Consider the following 22,132-nt stretch of genomic DNA (forward strand, 5'->3'; position numbering starts at 1 on the left):
CAAATGGAAAAGATCTCACGGAAAAAGTAATTCTAGTTAAACATTTACAGCTCCCTGGGGCAAAGCCACTGCTGCAGCTATGGCCTGTGGATCTTTCCAACAGTCATGTCATTCATCAGCCTTAACACACTCATGTGGCTCCAAGAGAGGTGACTCAGTTTATTACTCTCAACCTAACTCCCATTTTCCCTACTTTAGGCTCCAACATTACATAGAGCTGCCACCCACACCCCCACAACAGCTAAACCCCTGGGAGGTAAAGAGGGTAAAACCACAAAGTCAGAAATCCTGAGAAAAGCCAAGGTCGCATAACTCTCAAACAAAGAAACAAAATACAAGGAGGGCTCAGTGACTGGACACAGTCTGTGTAAACTGGGCAATATTCCCCTGACCGGGCCAAATGCAAAAAATTCTTGGGCTCAATCATCGTCCAAGGTTGAGGCCAACAATGCTGGGTGCAGGCTTCGACTTCTACAGGGTCGTGGGGCATCATTCACCACGTGAAGGGGCTCCAGCAGGGTGGAGACGTGCAGTGCCCATCCGGTTTAGGGTCCTGATGCTCTCGCCAGGGCGCGGGCTCGGGCAGCTTTGGCCTCGTCCTCCAGCTCATCTAGGAAACGCTCCTGGGACACGGAGTAGAAGGTGTAGCCATCTGGGAAAGTGGGTTCAGGAAATCTCTTGGGAGTACGCATATTGCCTTTTCCCAGACTCTCTCCACCACCCTTGTTACTCTCTCACCCTCCCAAATCAGTGATTCGATCTTCTGCCCTCTGCTTTTCTGAGCCCTGACCCCGATTCCGTTATTACTAATAAGTCATATTAAAAGAGCACTTTAAAATGACAAAATAAGGTACCTCAAACGCTTGGCTCGGCATCAGAAATGGCCAAGACTTTCACAGCTCGGGCTCTTTTTAGCAGCCCCACATTGCCCTACTACGCGCCTCTGCTCCCCTTCCCTTGTCCCCATATGCGTTCTACTGAGCCTACAGTCTGGACGGATACAAATAGCTAACACCAAGGCCCCGATGCCCAGGCCGGTCACGATGTTCCGGGTCCGCCGCTGTGGCAGACTCTTCTGCCACTGGGCGAGCTGCACCTGCCGCATGAACTGCAGCTGCTCGGGAGTCAGCTTCTCCCGAGTCGGGTCGATGCGCTGAGCCACAGGGCCCTTTCCACTCTTTGCATTGAGAGGGTCACCAGCTCCCGGGGCTGCCATGTTGCGGTTCCGCCCTCTGTACGCCCAGGGCGCGAGGGTTGCTGGGAGTAACAGGGGATCCTGGGAGTTGTAGTCCGCGTTTTCTTTCCCGACGCGAGTGCGGCTCTTGACCTTAGCGGAAGAGCGGTGTGGGCGAAGGGGGAGGTGGCAAGCGGCCGAGCTTTCTGATTGGCTGAGGGGTCCGCTGCCGTTGGGGCGGGAAAAGGCTGTGGAGGGCTCGAGGCCGCAGTGGGCATTGGGTTTTCCTGGCTCTTGAGGTGAAGACAAGCACACGGAAGGCGAAAGATTCTGTCTGGAGTGAAGCTCAGGGGGTGGGTTTATGGATCCAGTGAGTCGCCCAGGTGTCCCCCGAGGCTTCTGAAGATGGACAGACCTGTGAGGTCAAGATTGGCCTCCCTCAGTGATTTCCAGTTCGGAGCTGTCGCCACAGAGACAATCGAAGACGCTCTGCTCCACCTGGCGCAGCAGAATGAGCAAGCCGTGCAGGAGGCTGCCGGCCGGATGGGCAGCTTCAGGGAGACCCGGATCGTGGGTGTGGATGCCGGGCTGGGGAACAAGTTTCATGGGAGACGGGGCGCGGGGGGGGGGGGCACCCGTCTTTGAGTCACCGACCTGGAGATTCCGTTTACCTTATTCATCCAAATAAGTGTTGTTAGTAACTACTAGATGCCTGGTCCAGGGGATGTGGGAACGGGCGAGACCCCGCAGCACCCCACCCTTGACTTCAGCCCCTACAGAGTGCTTACCCACACCACTTGGGGGAGAGCGGGTTAGAACCGAGATCCAGATTCGAACAAATCTGTAACTGACAACAAGGACGGTTAGATAAGTGACGCACCAGATAAAAGAAGCTTTTATGGGGATTGAAGGGAGTGATAGGGAGAAGTGAGAGTAAGAAGAATTAAGGTAGACCTTGAGGAAGGATGGCATTTTGGTTGGCGAAGGTGGAGGAGGGGGACAGCATTTCTACCCAAAGGGTATGATAACCGAGTAAAGCTATGGAAATAGAGAAGCTTGGGGTGAGTGTGGAAGAAGAGTTGAAATTAAGACCAGAAAAGTCTGGAGACATTCCGTGTGGAAGGCCAAGGAGAAGAGTTTATACATAGCTTACTAGGGAAACAAGACGGCATTGAAGGTTTTCAAATATGGGAGTGATGTGACTTTAGCCTTTGCCCTAGAAAAAGATGATGTTGGCTCTGATGTAAAGAATGATTTGGAGTAGAGAGAGAGAGAGGAGGGAGGTGGACCAGAGGAGTCTGTGTCAGTAGTTAGGCAACAGGGCAGATGGAATGACAAGGGAGGATGGATTAAAACATTTCAGAGATAAAATCTGGAGCTCTGCAGTGGATGAATTTAAGAGGTGAAGAAGGCGAAGATGATTGTGCCAAAGGGTTGAGCCTAAGAGAATGGGAGTATAGTGGTGCTGTTAAGAGAAACACACACATTCATTTAAAAAACAAAAAACAAAAAACCCAGGAGGAAACCTTTGTTTGGGAAGGTAACAGATTTGGTTTTGGATCTACTGAGTTTCCAGTGCTTGTAGAACATCTAAAGTAGGGTGTCTGATGAGCTGTTTAAAAAAAATAAGTCAGAAGAGAAGTCAGAACTGGAGATAAAGTTTTAGGAGTTATCTTCATAATGATACTGTTGAAAACTGGCCGAATATGAGTCTGAGAGGGAGAAAAGAAAAGAGAAGCAGGTCAAGGTCAAAATGTTCCCTAGGAGACATTTTGTGTTCAGGCACTTGGAGTAGGAAGAAGAGTCATGAAGGGAACTAAAAATATGGCTGGGGAGAAAGGAACAGAACCAAGACACCTTGGGAAGCCAAGAGTTTCCAGAAGGATGACGGTCAGCTGTTTCACATGCCTCAGGGATATGAACGATGGAATAAAGGTTGCAAAAGGGTGATGTTATTTAATAATTTGGACATATTTGCTGGCCTTTGAGATCATTGTTGTAGCAAGTTGGGAAAAGTAGAAGCCAAACTGCAGAACAATAGGGAATTCATGAGGAAATGGAAGCAGCAGGTTTAAGCCAGCCTTTCAAGAAGGTTAACAGTGATGGAAACTAGGGAGATAAAGAGCGGTAGCTTAAGAGGATAGAAGGGGAGAGTCTTTCAGTTAATGGATGTGTTTATAAGTGCAGGATGGAGAGCCAGTAGGGCAGGGAGGCATAACCGTTATGCATTGCACCTAACCCTACCTCAGTTTTCTTGGCAAGTTAAACTAGAAAATAGAAACAATCGCCCAGATAATTCAGACCCAAACCAAAACAAAACCAAACAACTGTATACTCACAAACAAAACAGAAAGGAAGCTTAAACTCCAGCAAATAAAAGGACTAATAACACACAATTATGTGTTTTAGGGTATTTTGCTTAACTGCTTAAGCTAATCTGCTCATTGGCCACTGCTAGCAGGGTTTTAGTTTCTGTAACAGTAACGTTTTGTACATATGTGTAACACATCAAACGGACTGTTCAGCTTTGTGCTAGCATGACTTCCATGTACCTAAGAAAGTCGAACTTTCTCTGAAGACACATGGTCATTCGACTGTGCATAACTCTTTACTGATCAGTGCTAAAAGTCCCAAGTTCTACAGGAGCTTCCTTTGTTAAGAACTACCATTTATCCTTGTTTCCACCCTCTTAATGAGATTGCAAACTAAACAGAATTCTATCTGGGGTTGTTCTTTCAAAGAGAAACAGAGGCAGCCTAAGATCTTGCCAAGGTATCTTGCCCTTCCCACCTTCCCATTGACTTTGCCCCCCCTCCCCCAAAGTGGGCTATGTTCCTGATCTAGGGGATATTTCTTCCAAACCAGCCACTCCATAGTAACAAACTTGTTCCTGGGGAGAAGTTCAGCCACCACAGATTCACCCAACAAACTGGTGGTGGGGAGAGGGTGTCCAGCTGTAAAGTGAATCGTGTTTGTAAAGCAATGGGAGTTCTCTAGAGGGCGGTTACTAAACAAACACTGTTGTAAAGAATATTGAAGCTCCAGGAGGGCCTTTTTCTGTTCCTGTCAACATTCCACTGAAAACAGAATATAGGGGCTAGGGTTTTTAATCCATCCAAGAATCTCCCTTGAAGCTAGAGTTTCCCAGCATGGTGTAGAGGCCAACTGAGCCAGCTGGTATGTTTGTGTGTAGCTGGCCAAGCCTTTTATCAGCTGGGACCCACAGGAAGGCTCAAGGGTCACTGAGGGGGCTTGGGAAGCCCTTGTCTTTGGCGTTCAGTCAGTCTCCTTTTCGTGCCTCTGATCTGCTTGTTGGCAGGAAAGGGAACTCAGCTCAGCTTGGGTTGTTTGAGTCCCCTTTCTCACCCCCTGACCCTCTTCCCTTGGCCCCATCATGGCTTTTACACAATGCCAGGAGTTCACAGAATGGTTTTAGTTGCACCTTGTGAATTAGTCTCTTCTCTCTTGTTTCGGCAGAGTTTGTTTTTCTCCTGTCTGAACAATGGTGTCTGGAGAAATCCGTGAGCTACCAGGCTGTAGAAATCCTAGAAAGGTAAAGCCCTGGGCGTAGTGGTACCTCTTAGAAGGACTAACGTACCCTTTAAACATCTTAAAAAAGAAAGAAAGAAAAAAAAAAGACAGTCGCCCTTCAGCACGAGACCTGCTTTGGCACCCTCTACTGCTTGCAAATGTCCAATTTCTCAGCCAGGGACTAAGACTGGAGACTGGAGATAGGGCAGAGCTTGCTGCACAAACTTCCTTTAGTTTGAGTGAGTGTGGATTGATTACTCTCCCCTTCCCTTCCTTCTAGGTTTATGGTTAAGCAGGCAGAGAATATGCACCGGCAAGCCATGGTCCAGCTGAGTGAGAAGAAGGAGCCTCAGAATTGGAAAGCTCTGAAAGAGCAGCTTTCCAGCAAGTTTGTCCTGCGTCTTGTGTCGTGTGTTCAACTGGCGAGCAAACTTTCCTTCCACTACAAAGTAAGGAGCAGGGGTCCCTCCTGGGCACCTGCGTGGTAGCAGAAACCAGCTCGTCCGCAGGCGACTGTGAGAAACTGCCTCCTAAGCTAGGTGTTATGACTCCTGTAGAAATTCCAGAGTGCAATTATGCTTCCTAAATAAGCACACCTCCTACACACACACACACACACACACACACAGGTAGTTCTTTAATAGCCTACGGTTCTGTTCCCAAAGTGTAATTGCTGGACAGATGCCATCATTTATGCAGGTCACCTTTCCTCCCCTTGGACTCAAGGACAGTTTACGTAAGGTGCCTGAATTGCCAACAGGCCTATCAGTGTTAAAGACAAACGGTTACATTTATAGGGGATAAAATGTTTCCATACCCCTACCCGATGCCTGTGTGGTAAAATATCATTCCCACCACAAAGATTCACTGTCTTCTGTGGCCAGAGGCTGCACTCGGTGCCATGGGTACAACAAGTGAAAATATTGCCAGCACCCTCAAGGAATTTATTATCCAACGGGAGGAGACATGCAGGCAGATAATGTGGGAGCGCGCTCTGCTGAGTAAATACAGACAGCTATGCTTGTACCTTCTTGGCCTTGGAAAGTCAAGCAAGCGTATTTAAAGAAAACGACTTCTTGAAGGCGGTTAGGTAGGCGTGGGCAGGAGATGGGTGGATGCTAAGAAAGAGGGAGAGGCATTCAGGAAAGCAGGGAAAGAGGAAAGGGAGGAGAGGGAGATCCAGACACAGGAAGCAGCACGTGTACAGGTTTGGAGAGCTGCACGGTCTCAGGAACTGCAAGTAATCCTGTGTGACAGGCGTGGGGTGTGAGGGGCCAACTGCCAAGAGAGACGGCGAGATGAAGGCATGGGCTGGACTGTGAAAAGCTTTGTATGCTACGCCAAGATGCGTGATCTTTAGTCTGACACCCTTCTCTCTCTCTTTCTCTCTCGCTGTTTTGTTTTTCTTTGCTCAGATCATCAGCAACGTTACAGTCCTGAATTTCCTCCAGACTCTAGGGTATGTGCACAGTAAAGAAGAACTGCTGGAGTCAGAGCTTGATGTTTTGAAGTCCCTGAACTTCCAGATCAATCTGCCCACTCCCCTGGCATATGTGGAGATGCTTCTGGAGGTGTTAGGTATCTACTGTGTCGGAGGGTGTGGGTTGGCATCTTCGTAGAAGGCAATAAGCATGTGCCCAGGGCTTTGGAAGCAGTGGGCAGAACCTGCCAGTGGGAAATGGCAGGAAGCCTGAGATGACCGAATCCCGTGTTCCTTTGGTACCTGTCAGGGACAGAGACTCAGGTCTCAGCGTCTGGCTGGTCTCACTGGGCACTCTCTTATTACAGGATCAACGAGGTGATTTTCTAGAGGGATGAGATAAGAGGGGAGCAAGCAAATATATTCTAATTGCGTGTACACGGCAGATAGAGATTTCTCTATCTTCCCCTTTATCCTTTAAAATTGACCTCCAACTAGGAACGCCTGGGTGGCTCAGTGGGTTAAAGCCTCTGCCTTCAGCTCGGGTCATGATCCCAGGGTCCTGGGATCGAGCCCCGCATCGGGCTCTCTGCTCATCGGGGAGCCTGCTTCCCCCTCCCTCTCGCTCTACCTGCCTCTCTGCCTACTTGTGATCTCTGTCTGTAAAAAAAAAAAAAAAATTGACCTCCAACTAAAGAGGTTTCATACAGTAGAAAACATTAGCTCAAGAGCTTTGTGTCACATGTCAACGGTGATAGTGATCAGAGAGGACCCACTTACCGCTCTTTGCCATGCCCATACTCCATCTAGGTTACAATGGCTGCTTGGTCCCAGCCACACAGCTTCACGCAACCTGCCTGACCCTGCTCGACCTTGTCTATCTCCTGCATGAACCCATATATGAGAGCCTGCTGAGGGCTTCCATTGAAAATTCTGTACCCAGTCAGCTGCAAGGGTAAGCCAACTCCTTCGGGTAGGCCGAGTAGGCCCTTTCCAGAAACAGTGTTTGAAACACACCTTGAGAACATACCACGGGAATGGAATTTACCCAATAAGGCATCCAGTCCACAGATAACCTGCACAGGTCACTGGTTTTAATGAACTCCCAGTACGTTACTTAGATGCAGATGACTGAGCCCCACCAGCAAAAACTGGAAAGGATTTTGCTTTTAAATTTAAATGACTGCAGGTAATTAACATACTTCCTTTCATAGTTCTTCCTTTACTGCTGTTTCGATTTGAGATTACTGGACTGCCTTTTAGTCGCATAGAAAAAAAAGACAGTCACAGGGTTGCGGACTTAGACAAAAGGGCTTGATTACTGTAAAGTCAGACTGGTAAAAAGGCTCACAGTTACATGTGTTAGGGAGGCAGATGGGACAACAAAGGCGGATAAACCAGTCCGAAGGCTCAGGTTTTGATCCCAGGTGGGTTGGGGGAGGAGGCCAATTAGCCATCACTTGGGCATTTCCCTCTAAAAAAGTCCAAGATGATCAACATAAACAACTCATAGTTGAAGTCCCATGGCCCTCGGATTTGGAAGGTCAAGTTCCATTCAAGCTCCAAAATTGATATGGTTTTAATCACTCAGGGAAAAGTTTGTTTCAGTGAAGGAAGACTTCATGCTGTTGGCAGTAGGAATCATTGCGGCAAGTGCTTTCATCCAAAACCACGAGTGCTGGAGCCAGGTGCGCACCCCTGACCAGGACTGGTGTGGTCAGAATTCACTCAATAGAAAGCATTCTCCCTTCAGTTAGGGGCAAAGAGAAGACAACTTATAAAAAATAAGTCAAGACCCAGCATGAGGATGAGTAAGCAGGATTTGGGGGGCGGGAATACTAGGGCAGGCCCGAAAAGCCCTCTCGTTTTCCCCTTATGGAACTGGAAATGAAGGGTGACATTCAGCTTGTTCCTCTCCCTTTCTGATGACAACCGGCTATTATGGTCAGGTCCAGTAAGTATGCGCTCCCCAGTAGAAGCCAATGTCTAGGCCCCAATGCCATCTTCATATTTCATAGATCTTATCTCCAGCAGAATAAAATGTCTAGCAGAAACTTTCCAGGCTCTCACTATCCTAATGTCACCTGGCCATTGGCAAACACTGGGATCTGGATTTAATCTCCTCTGCAAATGCAGAGAAACAAAAAAATTTACATATGGCTTGAGAGAACAGGCCAAGGGATGTGTCTGTCTGTGCGCTAAAACACGGTTAGGTTATTTAGTAATACGGAGTCTGTCTCCTTCTGTAGGTTGTGGGGCATTTGCACAGCATCACAGGCATTGCCTTGGAAAGCATCGCAGAGCTCTCTTATGCAATCCTAACTCATAGCGTGGGAGCCAACACGCCTGCACGACAGCAGCCGGCTCCTCCCCACCTGGAGGCCAGAGCTCTGAGGGCCGCTGCTGCCTCCAACACATGAGGTGCCTCCAACACATGAGGTGCGCTCAGCCCACCAAGTATAAACAGCCTTCCTCACCACGCTCAGCCCTCCTTTTGTTTACTCTCCGACTCAGGATACAGAAGTTCTGAGTATCTTTTTGAACTATGTTTTTGTATTCCAACTTCATGCTCCTTTTTCTGCACCAGAGAGAGAGTTAAAGTTGACAAGCAGGTCCTTTTCACCGTTATCAAGAATGAAAATGCCAAGGAGCTGGGAGGAGACAGAACATTAGTGAAGTTGGTTCGTTTTTGTTTAACGAGATAGTTATAGCTTTTCCTTAACTGTCCACTTCAATGAGAGAGGACACCAGACATGGAAATTAGTATTAACCAGGGGCTTGAAAACCGGGACTGTTTGGGTGACCTTGACTGATCATCAAGGAGGCAGCCTTTATCTCCCCTTCAAGTTAGCTTAACATCTCTGTTCTGTCACCGACATGTACACAAATGGGGCTTCCTCTACAGCTGACTATCTCCATGAGTCTTTTTTAAAAATAACACTAATCCATCTCTAAACATGTTTCGACAGAATTTCCACAAACTGCACTTGAACTCAACATTCCCAGAATATAAAGTACTCTATCTTAGTCAACAAAAAAAAAAAACCCAACAGTACACCTCTGGGCAGTTATCAGACTGCAGTTAAAACTTTTATTACAAATAATTAAATCTCTGCATAATGTCTCAGACAATATCAAACACCATTTCATTTCATATTTCTAACAGAAAGCAGAGTAGGCAGTCAGCACGAGAACCGAGACAGGACAAGTGTTAAATTTCAAGCTTTTCATCATACCACCTGGTGACCAAAGCTGATGTGTCACTCTCTCACATTATCCAACTGTGCGTCTCACACATCTCGTCGACTCAGTGCAGACCGAAGTTTCTAGTTCATATTTTAAGTGCAGGAAGTTGAGAGAGATAAAGCCCAGTGAAAATACATCAATCTCAATTCAACTCCATTAACAATAACAACAAAAGCAAATTTAAATTAGTTTTGAGGGGAAGGGGGCAAGGGAGGTATGGGGTTAAGAGTCAAAACTATGACAAAGGCTGGTAGCTGTACAAGGCATGTTGTAGCTCTGGAAACTGTCACATGATATCCTAAAATAAAGTGGCTTTTGTGAATTTTTTTTTTCCTTTTTGGTATTGTAAACATGTGCTGTTTAATAGTACCCGAATTTAATTTAAAATACTTTTTTCTCTTTGCAAACAAAACAAAATTTAAAGCCTTTAAGGCAAACTTATCTTCCTCAGGAAAAAAAAAGTCACTTGTTATAAAACTGTGAAGACACCCAAGCAAGCCCCCACTTGAGATTCGTCAGCATGAACTTGAGAGCTTTTGTCCACTGTTCCTCAGAGTTAAACTGGGTTTTGATGGAATAGGAGCCGCCACTGCCTCCTGTGTCTTCAATCTTGCCTTTCTCCACATCCATCCTGCAGACGGACACAGCAGAGCTCATTAGTAACTGAGATCCGAGTTAAGTCAGTTCAGGCAAATGGGCAGGGACTTGGTCATGGGACCATTCACGTCATTTTATCTAGTAAAGAACTTTTGGCAAGGAATGGTAGTGTATTTTGGATTTGCTTGAAAGCCAAACATCAAGAAGGCTGTCACAAGAGCCTCATTGTCATTGCAGAGTACAGGGACAGGACACACACCCAAACAAATGAGAAGCCTGCAGCAGAGGGTACGTGGGGGTTACAGTACTCCTGTCTGTTTTCCTAGGCATCCCTGAACTCAAGGGGAGAGAAGGGAGGCAGAAGAAAAGAAATGCTTTGTTTTGGGGTGACAGAAGCAGCTCGGCCTTACTCTCTTGAACTAAGGTCTCCGTCTATCATTGGGCTCTTATAAAATTTGACCAAAGGAAGCATTCTTATTTATTTCCAAGGGCTTAAGGGGAAAAGCTTCCGGGAATTAGAGAACTGGTTTGACCTCTGTGCTAAGAAAATCCCCCCAAAGCCCCGAAGAGAATATTCTTTCTCCTCAGGGACCAAGTGGTCACATTCAGTCCGGCTCGGAATGTTGACTCTGTCTTTGCCCATCAGTGTCCTGTGACTCTGCGGCATTTTCTGCTTTCCCACCATTTACACACTATGTCTTGCTTCCACTCTTACTGTCTCTTAAATCCTGCTCAATTTGGTCCTACTCCATGTTCATTCCACATTAGGGGATACTGACCTGTAAGGAAGACAAAAACGTGTCTCGCCTTTTTCAACCTCTTCTTTGAACTGCTGCACACAGTCCAGGAAAGCCACCATGGCATGGTCAAACTTGTTGTCCCAGAAAAACCGCAACCCCCCAGAACAATATAATGGCAGCTCCTGCCCAGGAAGAGAAGAGAACCAGCTAAGGGGGTGGCACTGACTGGCTACCAGCGATTGTTCCCAAGCCTAGCAATCCCTCGAGTGGTGTTCTGTCTGTATTCCACTGGAAACAGTAAACTCGGGCCAATACGAGCCACCAAGAACTGCTTCACCATCACTGGAAATGAATTAAACCCTTGATCTCACAGTGATCCCTTTCCCACCCCAGCATATGTCTCCTCTGATCTGCCCTTAGCCCTTTGCAACAGATTGTAAGAACCTATTTTGTGTCTGCAGTCCCCAGAAGGCTAATCCTGACCTAGACAAGACCCCAAACAAGACATGGGATCATGAGGTACCTCTAAGAAAGAAACTAGGAAATGCTGTTATCAAAAGGAAACCATTCCCTCAGGAGGTACAAGGATTCTGCCTTCCAGTGAGAATGGGGCTTCCCAGAATACCTTAGATTTGTCTGTCAGAGACTCCAGATACGAATGGTTTCCATAGGGAACGAGCCGATACCTAAAATGGAGATGCACACGGAGACGGATACAGGACTCCTGCTGAAGTGATTACTGGAATGTTAGAACCCAGTGATTTTCAGGCTTCATCCTCCCAAGGACAACTTTTATTATTCCCACCCCTCTCCCTCATCTCCCCATAGACTCCATGTTTAAAAGATGTTGTTACTGAGCCAACTACATTTATTATATAATTGGCTGGGGGGCTTTTCATTGGAACATGTAGGTTTTGTTTAGGCTGAAAAAAACAAAAGCTGAAGACAGCTTGAGGAACCACCAAGGTTCTGGAGAAGCTGGGCTGGGGATCACAGCTCTGGTCATGCAGTTCAAGGACTGCTGGCTGAGTGGAGAGAGCCCTGTCGTAAGGGGGATGATCAGAAGCAGAGTCTCCACAGACAGAAAACCCTCAGTGTGTTGGGAGCAAGGGCTCCTGGCCCAGCAGAGGACTCCCAGGTTGGAGATACAGATTATATCAAGGACACGCCACACCCCAAGAGAGGGGGGCATTTCTTACCTCTGAAATTTCAGACCCATCTTATTGGCCAGGGCGTGGAGCAGCAACACCGTCTGACCCCAGGCGGCATTGATCTCATTCCATTCCACGGGCACACTGGGCAGGCGACCCAGTCGGAAGTTATTGATGGTGCCAAACTGTCCACTGTGCCTGGAGGAAGGCGGGAGGGTGGGGGGAAACACAGGGAGACCTTAACACTCAGCAATTTGAGGCTTCTGGCTTGCACCTAAACCCCTGCATAAATCTCTCACCTCATCTCCCCATTCACATACCTCAGCTCTACTGGGCATTTTATTTACTTAAGTAAGCTCTGTGCCCAATGCGGGGCTTGAACTCACGACCTCAGGATCAGGAGCCATGTACTCTACCGACCGAGCCAGCCTGGAGCCCCTCTACTTGGCACTTTAAATACACATTCAAACGTGAGTCGTCATCTTTCTGCTTGTGCTCAGATGCCGAAGTAGAAAGGGGGACATCATTCCTGAACTCTCGCTCTCTGTTCCCTCCCCTCAAAAAACACCAAGTCCTCTTGACTGGACTTCCTAAATCTCTCCAATCTGTCCACTTTTTTCCAAACTCAGTGCCGCTGCTCTATCTTTTCCCACTTAGAGGCCACCTAACAAGTCTCCTTACCACTGGCACTGCCCTCCCCCCAAACAACGCCAACACTTCCCAAAGCACAGGTAAAGCGACCACTCACAAAATGCTTCAGTGGTTTCCACTGCCCTTTGGACGAAGCCCAAATCCCTTCATGAGGTCTATGAGCTCCTTGGAGAACTGGTCACTCTCCAGTTTCATATCTAGTCACTCTCCCCTTCACACTCAATCGCCAGTCACAATAAGCTCCTTTCAGGTCTCTGGACTCACCACCCCCATGTTCCTCTGTTTCTTTGCACATGATGTTCCTACACCAAGAACAATCCCCCCTGCAGGCTTCCCCTTCATGTCTCAGCTTAAACATTAACCTCCCCTGGGGCAAAATTTCCATGGGGCCTTCCCATATTGCACCCAGTGCCTTTATACGGCCCGAGAGCTCCCCCCGCCGCTGTCGGGGGTCACAGTCACCACGCCGCATCACAACAGGTTATCACACAGCCATCCCTTCCACGAGATTCTAAGCAACCAGAAGGTAGAACGCACACTGTGTGCTATTGCCCTTTGGGTTCTTAACACGGTGCCCGCCATGTATGAGATGCCCAAAAGATACTAGTTAAATGGACAAAACGTTGAATAAATACATCAATGATCCTAGGGGGAGCACCTGGGCAGATGACAAGGTTTTCGTGGGACTGGGGGGGCTCATGTGTACAGTCCGACACGGTGGGAGGCGGGCACCCCAGCCTGGTGGTCAGCAGCTAAGGTGCAGGCGTGCAGTGCTCCCCTGACCCTCCTCACCCTCCAGCCCACGTTACCAGATGTGGAAGGTTGCATTGAAGACATTAGTTTTCTTCAGCTTGTCCAGCTGCATCTGGGCATAGCGCATCTGGTTTTCCACGCTCTTCAGCTCATCGTCCAGCTCCAGCTGTTGTCGCTTGAATTCACTGTACTCCCGCTGGTACCTGTGAGCAGCAAAGGGGCCGCTGAAGGCTGCTGGTTCAGGACTGAAACTTCTCTCTCACCACCCGGCATAACAGTTCAGTCTGGTGGTTATGGGGAGACCTAGTTACAGCATCCTTTCCATTTGGCACAGATCCCATTCAAAGGAACATACAGGCCCTAGTTGTTCTGCCTGCGAGGGACCGAAAGGTCTCAAATTCCAGCTGCCCACATGCAAAAGGTAGAGGAAAACAGGACTTTCCTAAACCCGGGCCAAGCGCTTCTCGTATTTCTGATCCTTTACAGAAGGGAGGTGAGGGGGTTAAGAGTGGCTTTTTCCTTGAAATGACCGTAACTGAACTACCAGAACCTCACTTCTATGCACCTACCAGTCCTTTAGAGTTAGATACACCATTTCCAAGGAAACTTGCTCACTACTTTGAAAAGATTAATTTTTTCTCTATCACCTCCCCCACTTTAGTTAGTGCCGCCACTGGGTCTCCTCCCCTGGACAGAGGATTCTCTCAGGGCAGGATCACCAGTGAAATTTTGGGGCTGGGAAAGAACGAATGTAGGCCACCATGCTCATCTTTCCAGAGCAGGATGTGCGTTGGGTGGCTGACTTACGGTTCCCGACATGATGGAAATGCAACTAGAACCCTCGTTTCTCTGCTATTTCACCGACACACTTTTTTCATTTATGTGGGCATGCCCCTTCATATAGAACCCTCTCAACAGATCTCAAGAAACAGGGCCTGAGGGGTGCCTGGGTGGCTCAGTGGGTTTGGCTCAGGTCATGATCTCAGGGTCCTGGGATCGAGCCCCGCATCGGGCTCTCTGCTCAGTGGGGAGCATGCCTCCTCCCCTCTCTCTCTCTACCTGCCTCTCTGCCTACTTGTGATCTCTGTCTGTCAAATGAATAAATAAAAAATTAAAAAAGGGCCGTCTGGGTGGCTCAGTGGGTTAAGCCTCTGCCTTGCCCCCAGGTCATGATGTCAGGGTCCTGAGATCGAGCCCCGCATCGGGCTCCCTGCTCAGTGGGGAGCCTGCTTCCCTCTCTCTCTCTGCTTCTCTGCCTAGTTGTGATCCCTGTCTGTCAAATAAATAAAATCTTTAAAAAAAAAAAAAAAGAAAGAAAGAAAGAAACAGGGCCTGGAAACAGTATGTAGGATCTGGAGCAGACAAGCTGCCAAAAGACAGGTGACTGCAGCTTACAAAGTACACAGACACGTTCAGTTAGAAGCCACTTGTCCTGGAGCCTTAAGGCCAGGAAGACGGAGGAAGAGGGTGACGACTCACTGAGCTTCCTCCTGGTCCAGTCTCTCAGCCTCAGCCTGGACCTTCTCGAGATTTTCCGCCACCATCTTGCGGTTCTTTTCCACCTCTTCCAGCTCCTGGATCAGCCTCTCCTCCTCCAGTGCCAGCTCCTTTAGCTCCATTTGTAGCTGTTCACTGTCGTCCTCGTTCATCTGCTCTAAGATCTCCAGACAGCGCCTGCCGAGCACACAGGCAGAATATACTCACTGCAGGGAGCCCGTTATGCTGTTTACCCGAGCACAGCTCCCGGGTCAGAGCCAGGCCGTCTCAACATAGGGACAGCTCTCACATCCAGACCTCAGGTTCCCGGCGCCAGCTCTAGAGGAACTCACTTGTAGTTCTGACACTCATTTTCGGTGACGTTGAGCTGAGTGTCGAGCTGGTCTAAGAGAGTATCTGTGCATTCCTCGCACAGCGGGTGGTCCACATCGGTCTGGCCTGACATGATGTCAAAAAGGTCCCCAGTGACCTGGAAGGGTGGGGTGGGGAAGAGTCAGGGTAGGGCCTGGCGCCCGCGACCTGTCAGGCCACCCGCTCTAGGAGCCAGGCCTCCTGCTGCGACGCTGCCCACTTGCCTTCAGTCTTCGGCTGAGGTTCTCCATGGTGCCGCCGTCAGATGCCTCCCCGATCAGAGTGAAGCTGTTGGCACTTTCAGTAGACATCATCCTGCAGACAGCCCCCCGCCCACGGGCCACATGAGGGAGCAGAGAGGCCTCCTCCACCGACTGTTGTTGTCAGTGGCAGGGACTCTCAAGCACCGGCTGAGGGGTCTCAAGGCGCATACGCACTCCTAGCCCGACTGACCTCCCAAGGGTACCTCTCTCCCAAGGGAAGGCCATGCTGGTCTTCCACAGGGGCACTCAGCTCGAAGGTTGGCCTGGATGGACTAAGGAGGGGAGAGGGGGCATCAAAAACTGACATGTGGGTGTGTGTCTACAGCAGAAAAGGAAGGAGAATCAGGAAAGACCATTTTTAAATCTTATACCCCTCGCCAGCAGCCTTCACATGCATCAACGACTAAGAACCTGAACGTCTGACAACACCTGCTACTCTAAAGCTTTTCCAGAACCCATCTCTTTTATCGTCATTCACTCCCTCAGACTTTCCATTGTCCCTTCCCACTGTGTGAATGGTTACAGGGCAAACCAATACTGGAAAGGGCTGGGCCAGGTATAAGAGAATACATCTTTTCTGGAAGAGCCAAAAGGTTAGGTGATTTATCTCCACCACCTGGCTCCAGGTCTCAATTCTGGGTTCCATTAAAATTCTACTGGCCTCTGGCAAGAAACAGGGGGCTGGGAGTGGTAGGCACCTGGCTGGGGGAATGAATCTGCGAGAGACACCATCCTGGCGAGTTTCAAGAAATGGCTCCTGGGAAGGAAATAAGAGGGCATTAGAACTCTGGCAGCTTGGAGGTGGGAGTCCCAAACAGCCTCAGAACTATCTGGTTTTAACCTTGATTGATAACTGCCAGACTTGATAAACCAGACACTTAAGAAATAGGAATTACCTAGCCCATCCTCAGATATGTGCACTAAGAGAGGACCCCGGTACAGACACACCCCAAGTCCCATGTGACTTTTTATGGGAAACATCTCCCAACTATGTTATACTCCACTGTAGTTAAATTTACATTTTCTCAACACTTCCCAGTTAGGGGTAGGGGAAGAATGCCCTGAAACACCACACAAGAAAAAAGCCGTATCAGACTGCAATGAAGTTTGCCGTGGCATACAACAAAGTAGGTAATTTATACGCTTTTGATACTTTGATATAATTTATGTGTGATCAAATACTTAGACATCTACCTTTGACAAAGAAAATGATCACTGATGTTATCACAGTTTAAAAATGACATGTTTGGGGTGCTGGGGGGCTCAGTAGTTAAGTGTCTGCCTTCAGCTCAGGTCATGATCTCGGGGTCCCGGGATAGGGTCCCAGGTTGGACTCCCTGCTCAGCGGGAAGTCTGCTTCTCCCTCTCCCTCTGCATTCCCCAACCCCTGCTCATGTGCACGCAGTCTCTCAAATAAAATCTTTTAAATAAACAAAAATGACATGTTCTCTAATACTGATGATCCTTTCTAGCTAGAGTAATCATATTCTAGTCCAAACTAAGCTACTTTTGAGAATGGAGAGGAGTGGATATTAATAATTAGCTAGGACAACAGATATAAACCAGGCATGCCTTGGGATGACCTGTGTGTCCAGGTCATTTCCCACCTATAATGGCTGGTAATTCTGCTTCAAATAAAAAGCCTCTCCCCACATTTTAAAATTATGCCTCATTTGTCATCGTGTGACCTCAGAAGCACTTCTGGACCTCCTCCATGACCCACAGAGGCCTGATCATGTAGAATATCTCTTGTTAACCAAAAATCCCAAAAGTCTCGGGGCTCCTGAAGCACCAAGTACCCTGCAGAAACCCAGTTTGCATTCCAGTGTTTCATACCTCTCCTGGGTTAGCCTCTTCCTCTTGGGTCTCTCCTGGTTTCACCTGGGCAGTGGCAAGTAATGGAGCTAAGGACAAGGAAAATATCAGAATTAGAGAGAGTCTTAACAAAGCTGGAGTGTGTATGAAAGTATGGGAAAACAAGGAAAAAAAGCCTCATCACCACTCCCACCTCCACCTTTTCCTTTAAGCACCATCTGCACATAGATAAACCTTTTGTCTTCCTCCCCTTACCCCCATTAAATCAGATTAAGGAATTTAAAAAAAATTTTCCCACTGTAATATCACGATTGTGTTTTGAAAAAGACATCTTAGCACAACTGCCATCCTCCAGTCATTCGCTAAAATGACCAACACAAAGGGAGTCCTAGAGGAGAGGTACCCGCTGTATGTTCTTTAGGTCTTTTAGAAAACATGGAGTTGTTCCTTTGGCGACATACATGCGAATTTACAAGAAAGGTGATACAGTGGACATCAAGGGAATGGGCGCTGTTCAAAAAGGACTGCCCCAGGGCGCCTGGGTGGCTCAGTGGGTTAAGCTGCTGCCTTCGGCTCAGGTCATGATCTCAGGGTCCTGGGATCGAGTCCCACATCGGGCTCTCTGCTCAGCAGGGGGCCTGCTTCCCTTCCTCTCTCTGTGATCTCTTCCCTTCCTCTCTCCTACTGTGATCTCTCTCTGTCAAATAAATAAATAAAATCTTTAAAAAAAAAAAAAAAAAAAAGGACTGCCCTGCAAACGTTACCATGGCACTACTGGAAGAGTCTACAATGCTACTCAGCATGCTGTTGGCGTTGTTGTGAACAAACAAGGACAAGATTCTTGCCAAGAGAATTAATGTACGTGTTGAGCATATTAAACACTCAAGAGCCAAGATAGCTTCCTGAAGCCTGTGGCGGAAAATGATCAGAAAAAGAAGGAGGGGCGCCTGGGTGGCTCAGTGGGTTAAAGCCTCTGCCTTCAGCTCAGGTCATGATCCCAGGGTCCTGGGATCGAGCCCCACATCGGGCTCTCTGCTCAGCGGGGCGCCTGCTTCCTCCTCTCTCTGACTGCCTCTCTGCCTACTTGTGATCTCTGTCTGTCAAATAAATAAATAAAATCTTAAAAAAAAAAAAAAAGAAAGAAAAAGAAAAAGAAGGAAGTCAAAGACAAAGGTACTTGGTTCAACTGAAGGGTCAGCCTGCCCCACCCAGAGAAGCCCACGAGGCGAGAACCAACGGAAAGGAGCCCGCGCGGCTGGAACCCATTCCCTAATTCATGGCATGAAAAATTTAAGCAAAATAAAAGACGTCAAGGCTGTAAAAATGTTTCTCTTGAGCAGAAGTATAGTGTCCTTTCCCCTCCAAAAATATTTAAAGCAAACTTTTTGTCCTAAAAAATAAAAATAAAAAACAAAAAGACATCCTATCTTTCAAAAATACTCACCAAAACATTTACAGTATCTTTACGTTTGGGATTTCCTCCAACATAATTAGGGGTGAGAGGGGAATAGACGGGGGTATAGATGAAACAGGATTTAAATATGCATTAATAATTGTCGAAGCTAGGTGATGGGTATATGAGGTTCCTTTTATACTCTGAAGTTTTCCATAACAAAAATTAACATCTCCTCTCCTCCAGAATAACTTGGAAGGAACACGAGAGAACTTTCTGGGAAGATGAAACCATTCTACATCCCAATGATCTGAGTTACACGAGTGTATCCATTTTGTCAAAAATGCACAGCTAAGATTTGTACATTTAAAGGCATGACATTTTTTGAAGATATAGAGAACACAAGAATGGTGAATGCGGCTTATCGTTGAAGCAGGGTGATGGATATGAGGGAGTTCACTATGCTATTCCCTTGACCAAATGATTGAAATTTTCTGTAGTGAAAGGTTAAAAATATATTAAAGAGGGGCGCCTGGGTGGCTCAGTGGGTTAAGCCTCTGCCTTCGGCTCAGGTCATGATCCCAGGGTCCTGGGATTGAGCCCCGCATCTGGGTCTCTGCTCTGCAGGGAGCCTGCTTCCCTTCCTCTCTCTCTGCCTACTTGTGATCTCTGTCAAATAAATAAAGTCTTTAAATATACACATATATTAAAGAGTTAATTCCACTCAAAAAGAGAAATTAGAGGGCGCCTGGGTGGCTCAGTGGGTTAAAGCCTCTGCCTTCACCTCAGTGGGTTAAAGCCTCTGCCTTCACCTCAGGTCATGATTCCAGGGTCCTGGGATCGAGCCCCATGTCGGGCTCTCTGCTCAGCAGGGGGCCTGCTTCTCTCTCTCTCTGCTTGCCTCTCTGCCTACTTGTGATCTCTGTCTGTCAAATAAATAAAATCTTTTAAAAAATGAGAGAGAAATTGGTAGCAATGATAACAGCTAACACTTGAGTACTATTTGCCCAGTATATCCCTAAGTACTTAAGTTTTTCATCATACCCAATCCTTACAATTACCCTGAGGTCATTTTACATTTTACAGATAAAGAAACCAAGAAACCAGGGCTTAAAAAGTAAAAGTAACTTACAAAAAGCCATCCAGCTAGCAAATGACACTTATGATTTAAATCCAAACAGGCTGACTCTGGACCCAAGAGCTTATTTAAACTACCTATTCAGTCTTTTCTTTGTTTTGTCTCTAACTTCATCCCACTTCTTGGACTTTAAGAAACTGTTCCTCCATTTACCTAATGTTGGCCACCGGATAAGTCACTTAACCTCTCTGAGCCTCAATTTCTCAACTGTAAAATGATGACTGTACTCCTCCATTGGGGTTGTTGCAGGGATAAGTGATATAATGCATGTAAGGCACTTGCTATACGGTAAGCCCTCAACAAAAATTGTTTATTATTATATATACATATTCCTTTACTCTGAAACAGTAAGAGCAGAAAACTAAGGACCCTTCCTTAAAATAGGAAGCTCTTAGAAGCACACACTGTCAGAACTCCTTCATGTTCCCGACTAGAAAACGGGGAGGCCGAGAGATGAAATGACTTTCCTAAGTTCACAGCAAGTTTGTGGCAGATTACAAAGACAGCCACCTTAAGACCTACATCTCCAAAGCTGCCCTTTTCCCACGATCTTGACCACCCTCTTTCCAAGGGTCTCCCTGACCTGTGAGCTCCTGGATGGTGACACGATCCAGGATCTTGAAGCTCGTGTCCAGTTTCAGGGGCTGGCTGCAACGCTGGCACACGAAGCTCACTTGCATGGTGCTGCTGGAAGTTTTAGAGCCCTCCATCCCTGCGGCGGTAGAGAGGCGATGTTAGGTTGAATCAGCGCCCTTGAACTCTAGGTCCGGGGCTACCACCTGCCTTGCTGGTATAGTGAAGGGGGGAAATCCTCGCCCACGCCATTCCCTGTAGGAGCGGTCGGATATCAGGCGGACCCGTTTCCGGGAAAGCCCTGGCAAAGCCAGTTTACCAGCCCAGAGTCTGGGAGCGGCTTCGACAGGGGCCGTCAGGGTTCCCAGGCTCACTTCTAAAGCCCCGGTTCAGCCCCCGAGCGTCACCTCGGGACCCGGAGCCCGCAACCCTGGTCCGGTCTACCGCGGGGGCACCGTGGCGTCAGGTCTCCCCGGGAGGGACGCCTCCAGAGCTGCCATAGCACAGCCTTCTGATACTTCCCTATCGGCCAGCGGAGGACTTCCGCCCGGACCGGACGTGACGTCATGACCGCCTTGCTGTGGCTTGGGTGGTCGGTCGAGCCGTACTTGTTTACGGGCCCCGCCGCGCCACCAAGAGGCTGATCTGGGAAGCGCGGCAGGCGTTGGCGGGTGGGCAATAGTAGTGAGGAAGAGGCAAGGATGAGTTGGGAAAGAAAGAGGAGCCTCACCCAATCTGCAACTCTGTGTCTTTTCTTTAGATTTGTTACTTCTGAGCAGAACCACTTTAATTCTTCTTGAAGTATCAGTTTTAAAACTTTCTCTTTGGGGGAGCTGGGCTCTCTTTCAAATGCCCCTGAAAAAGTGGTAGACACACTTGGAAGGGGAAGGTGAGGAGGTAAATTTTATCCTGTTCTATTTTATATTTTAAAATTTTAGCTATTTATTAGAGAAAATGAAGCGTTTCAGATATCAAATATCAAGTTATTGAAATTATAAAACTATAAAACTAAAACATTTTATCTTGGTGCAGGAATAGACCACAATCAATGGAACATAATATAGTTTAAGAATAGACCAAGTTTACAGGGGTTTTAGTATATTGTAAAAGCTCGTATTTCAAATCAGTGGGGAAATGAGCTACTTAATAAGTGATGACTGGATCCAAACAGTCATGTAGAGAGCAGAGAGCTGAATCTCTACCTCCCTGTTTACGCCGAAAGAAGCTCCAAATTGGTCACAAATTTAAGAATCAAAACCACAGTAGTTAAAGGTACTAGATGAAAGCATTAGTGAATATTTTTTATAATCTTGGAGTGGAGAAGATCTAAGTATGATGAAAATCAAAAGCAAAGAGGAAAATATGGAATTCTACTCCTTAGAAATTAAAGCTTTCTGAACTGTCAATGACACTGTAAAAAAAATTTACAGAAGAAAAATGTAGAATATAGTTGTGGCTCATAAGACAGGTGAGTTTCCTCAATATACAGAGATCTATTTGATCAAAATACAGAACTTTTTCAAAAAAACCACCAAAGACCAGTAATGAAATGGGCAAAATATATGAAAAAGTGAGCTCGCAGAACAACAAATGGTTGATAAAGAAACAGATGTTTCATTTCATTTGTAATTAAGTCAATGGAAGTTAAATGGGGCAGCATTGTTGATTTATGAGATTGGTAAAGGCTAAACCAGTTGATAACATCCAATGCTGATGAGCATTCATGAAACTCTAAAATAACATCGGCTGGGAATGTAAATTAGTATAATCTTTTCAGAGGTCAGTTTGGAAACATCTATCAAATTCTTTTTTTTTTAAATAATTTTACTTTATTTATTT

At 47.2% G+C, this 22,132-nt stretch overlaps 3 protein-coding genes across 10 annotated transcripts; 1 reads left to right on the top strand and 2 right to left on the bottom strand.

Annotated features, from left to right (window-relative positions):
- Window positions 1–135: 135 nt before the first annotated feature.
- On the bottom strand, window positions 136–1,263 carry LOC116577686 (cytochrome c oxidase assembly factor 3 homolog, mitochondrial). Its single transcript, XM_032321268.1, has 2 exons — window positions 1,003–1,263; window positions 136–652 (listed from the first exon to the last, which is right to left on the bottom strand). Exons 1-2 carry the CDS (start codon window positions 1,214–1,216, stop codon window positions 546–548), a joined length of 321 nt encoding a protein of 106 aa, XP_032177159.1. The 5' UTR covers window positions 1,217–1,263; the 3' UTR covers window positions 136–545.
- A 126-nt stretch (window positions 1,264–1,389) lies between these two features.
- Window positions 1,390–9,170, top strand: CNTD1 (cyclin N-terminal domain containing 1). Of its 5 annotated transcripts, none has more exons than XM_032321264.1 (7): window positions 1,390–1,748; window positions 4,652–4,727; window positions 4,986–5,154; window positions 6,157–6,283; window positions 6,936–7,080; window positions 7,717–7,813; window positions 8,375–9,170. In XM_032321264.1, the coding sequence occupies exons 1-7, from the start codon at window positions 1,580–1,582 to the stop codon at window positions 8,543–8,545; spliced, it is 954 nt and encodes a 317-aa protein (XP_032177155.1). In that variant the 5' UTR covers window positions 1,390–1,579; the 3' UTR covers window positions 8,546–9,170. The 5 variants fall into 5 exon arrangements, with proteins under 5 accessions (XP_032177155.1, XP_032177154.1, XP_032177158.1 ...); XM_032321263.1 differs by having other exon boundaries at window positions 1,392–1,748; window positions 6,121–6,283; XM_032321267.1 differs by lacking the exon at window positions 1,390–1,748 and adding an exon at window positions 1,843–2,122 and having other exon boundaries at window positions 6,121–6,283.
- Window positions 9,171–9,198: 28 nt separating this feature from the next.
- BECN1 (beclin 1) lies at window positions 9,199–20,838 on the bottom strand. 4 transcript variants are annotated; one of them, XM_032321259.1, is made up of 13 exons: window positions 20,701–20,838; window positions 20,304–20,432; window positions 17,211–17,278; window positions 16,073–16,131; window positions 15,578–15,646; window positions 15,336–15,426; window positions 15,093–15,229; window positions 14,743–14,937; window positions 13,320–13,466; window positions 11,908–12,057; window positions 11,334–11,394; window positions 10,748–10,890; window positions 9,199–10,002 (listed from the first exon to the last, which is right to left on the bottom strand). In XM_032321259.1, exons 2-13 carry the CDS (start codon window positions 20,428–20,430, stop codon window positions 9,834–9,836), a joined length of 1,416 nt encoding a protein of 471 aa, XP_032177150.1. In that variant the 5' UTR covers window positions 20,431–20,432; window positions 20,701–20,838; the 3' UTR covers window positions 9,199–9,833. The 4 variants fall into 4 exon arrangements, with proteins under 4 accessions (XP_032177150.1, XP_032177151.1, XP_032177152.1 ...); XM_032321260.1 differs by having other exon boundaries at window positions 20,668–20,838; XM_032321261.1 differs by lacking the exon at window positions 20,701–20,838 and adding an exon at window positions 20,613–20,695.
- Between the last annotated feature and the right edge of the window lie 1,294 nt (window positions 20,839–22,132).

The sequence above is a fragment of the Mustela erminea genome, chromosome 18 (assembly GCF_009829155.1).
Source record: "Mustela erminea isolate mMusErm1 chromosome 18, mMusErm1.Pri, whole genome shotgun sequence".
NCBI lineage: Eukaryota > Metazoa > Chordata > Mammalia > Carnivora > Mustelidae > Mustela > Mustela erminea.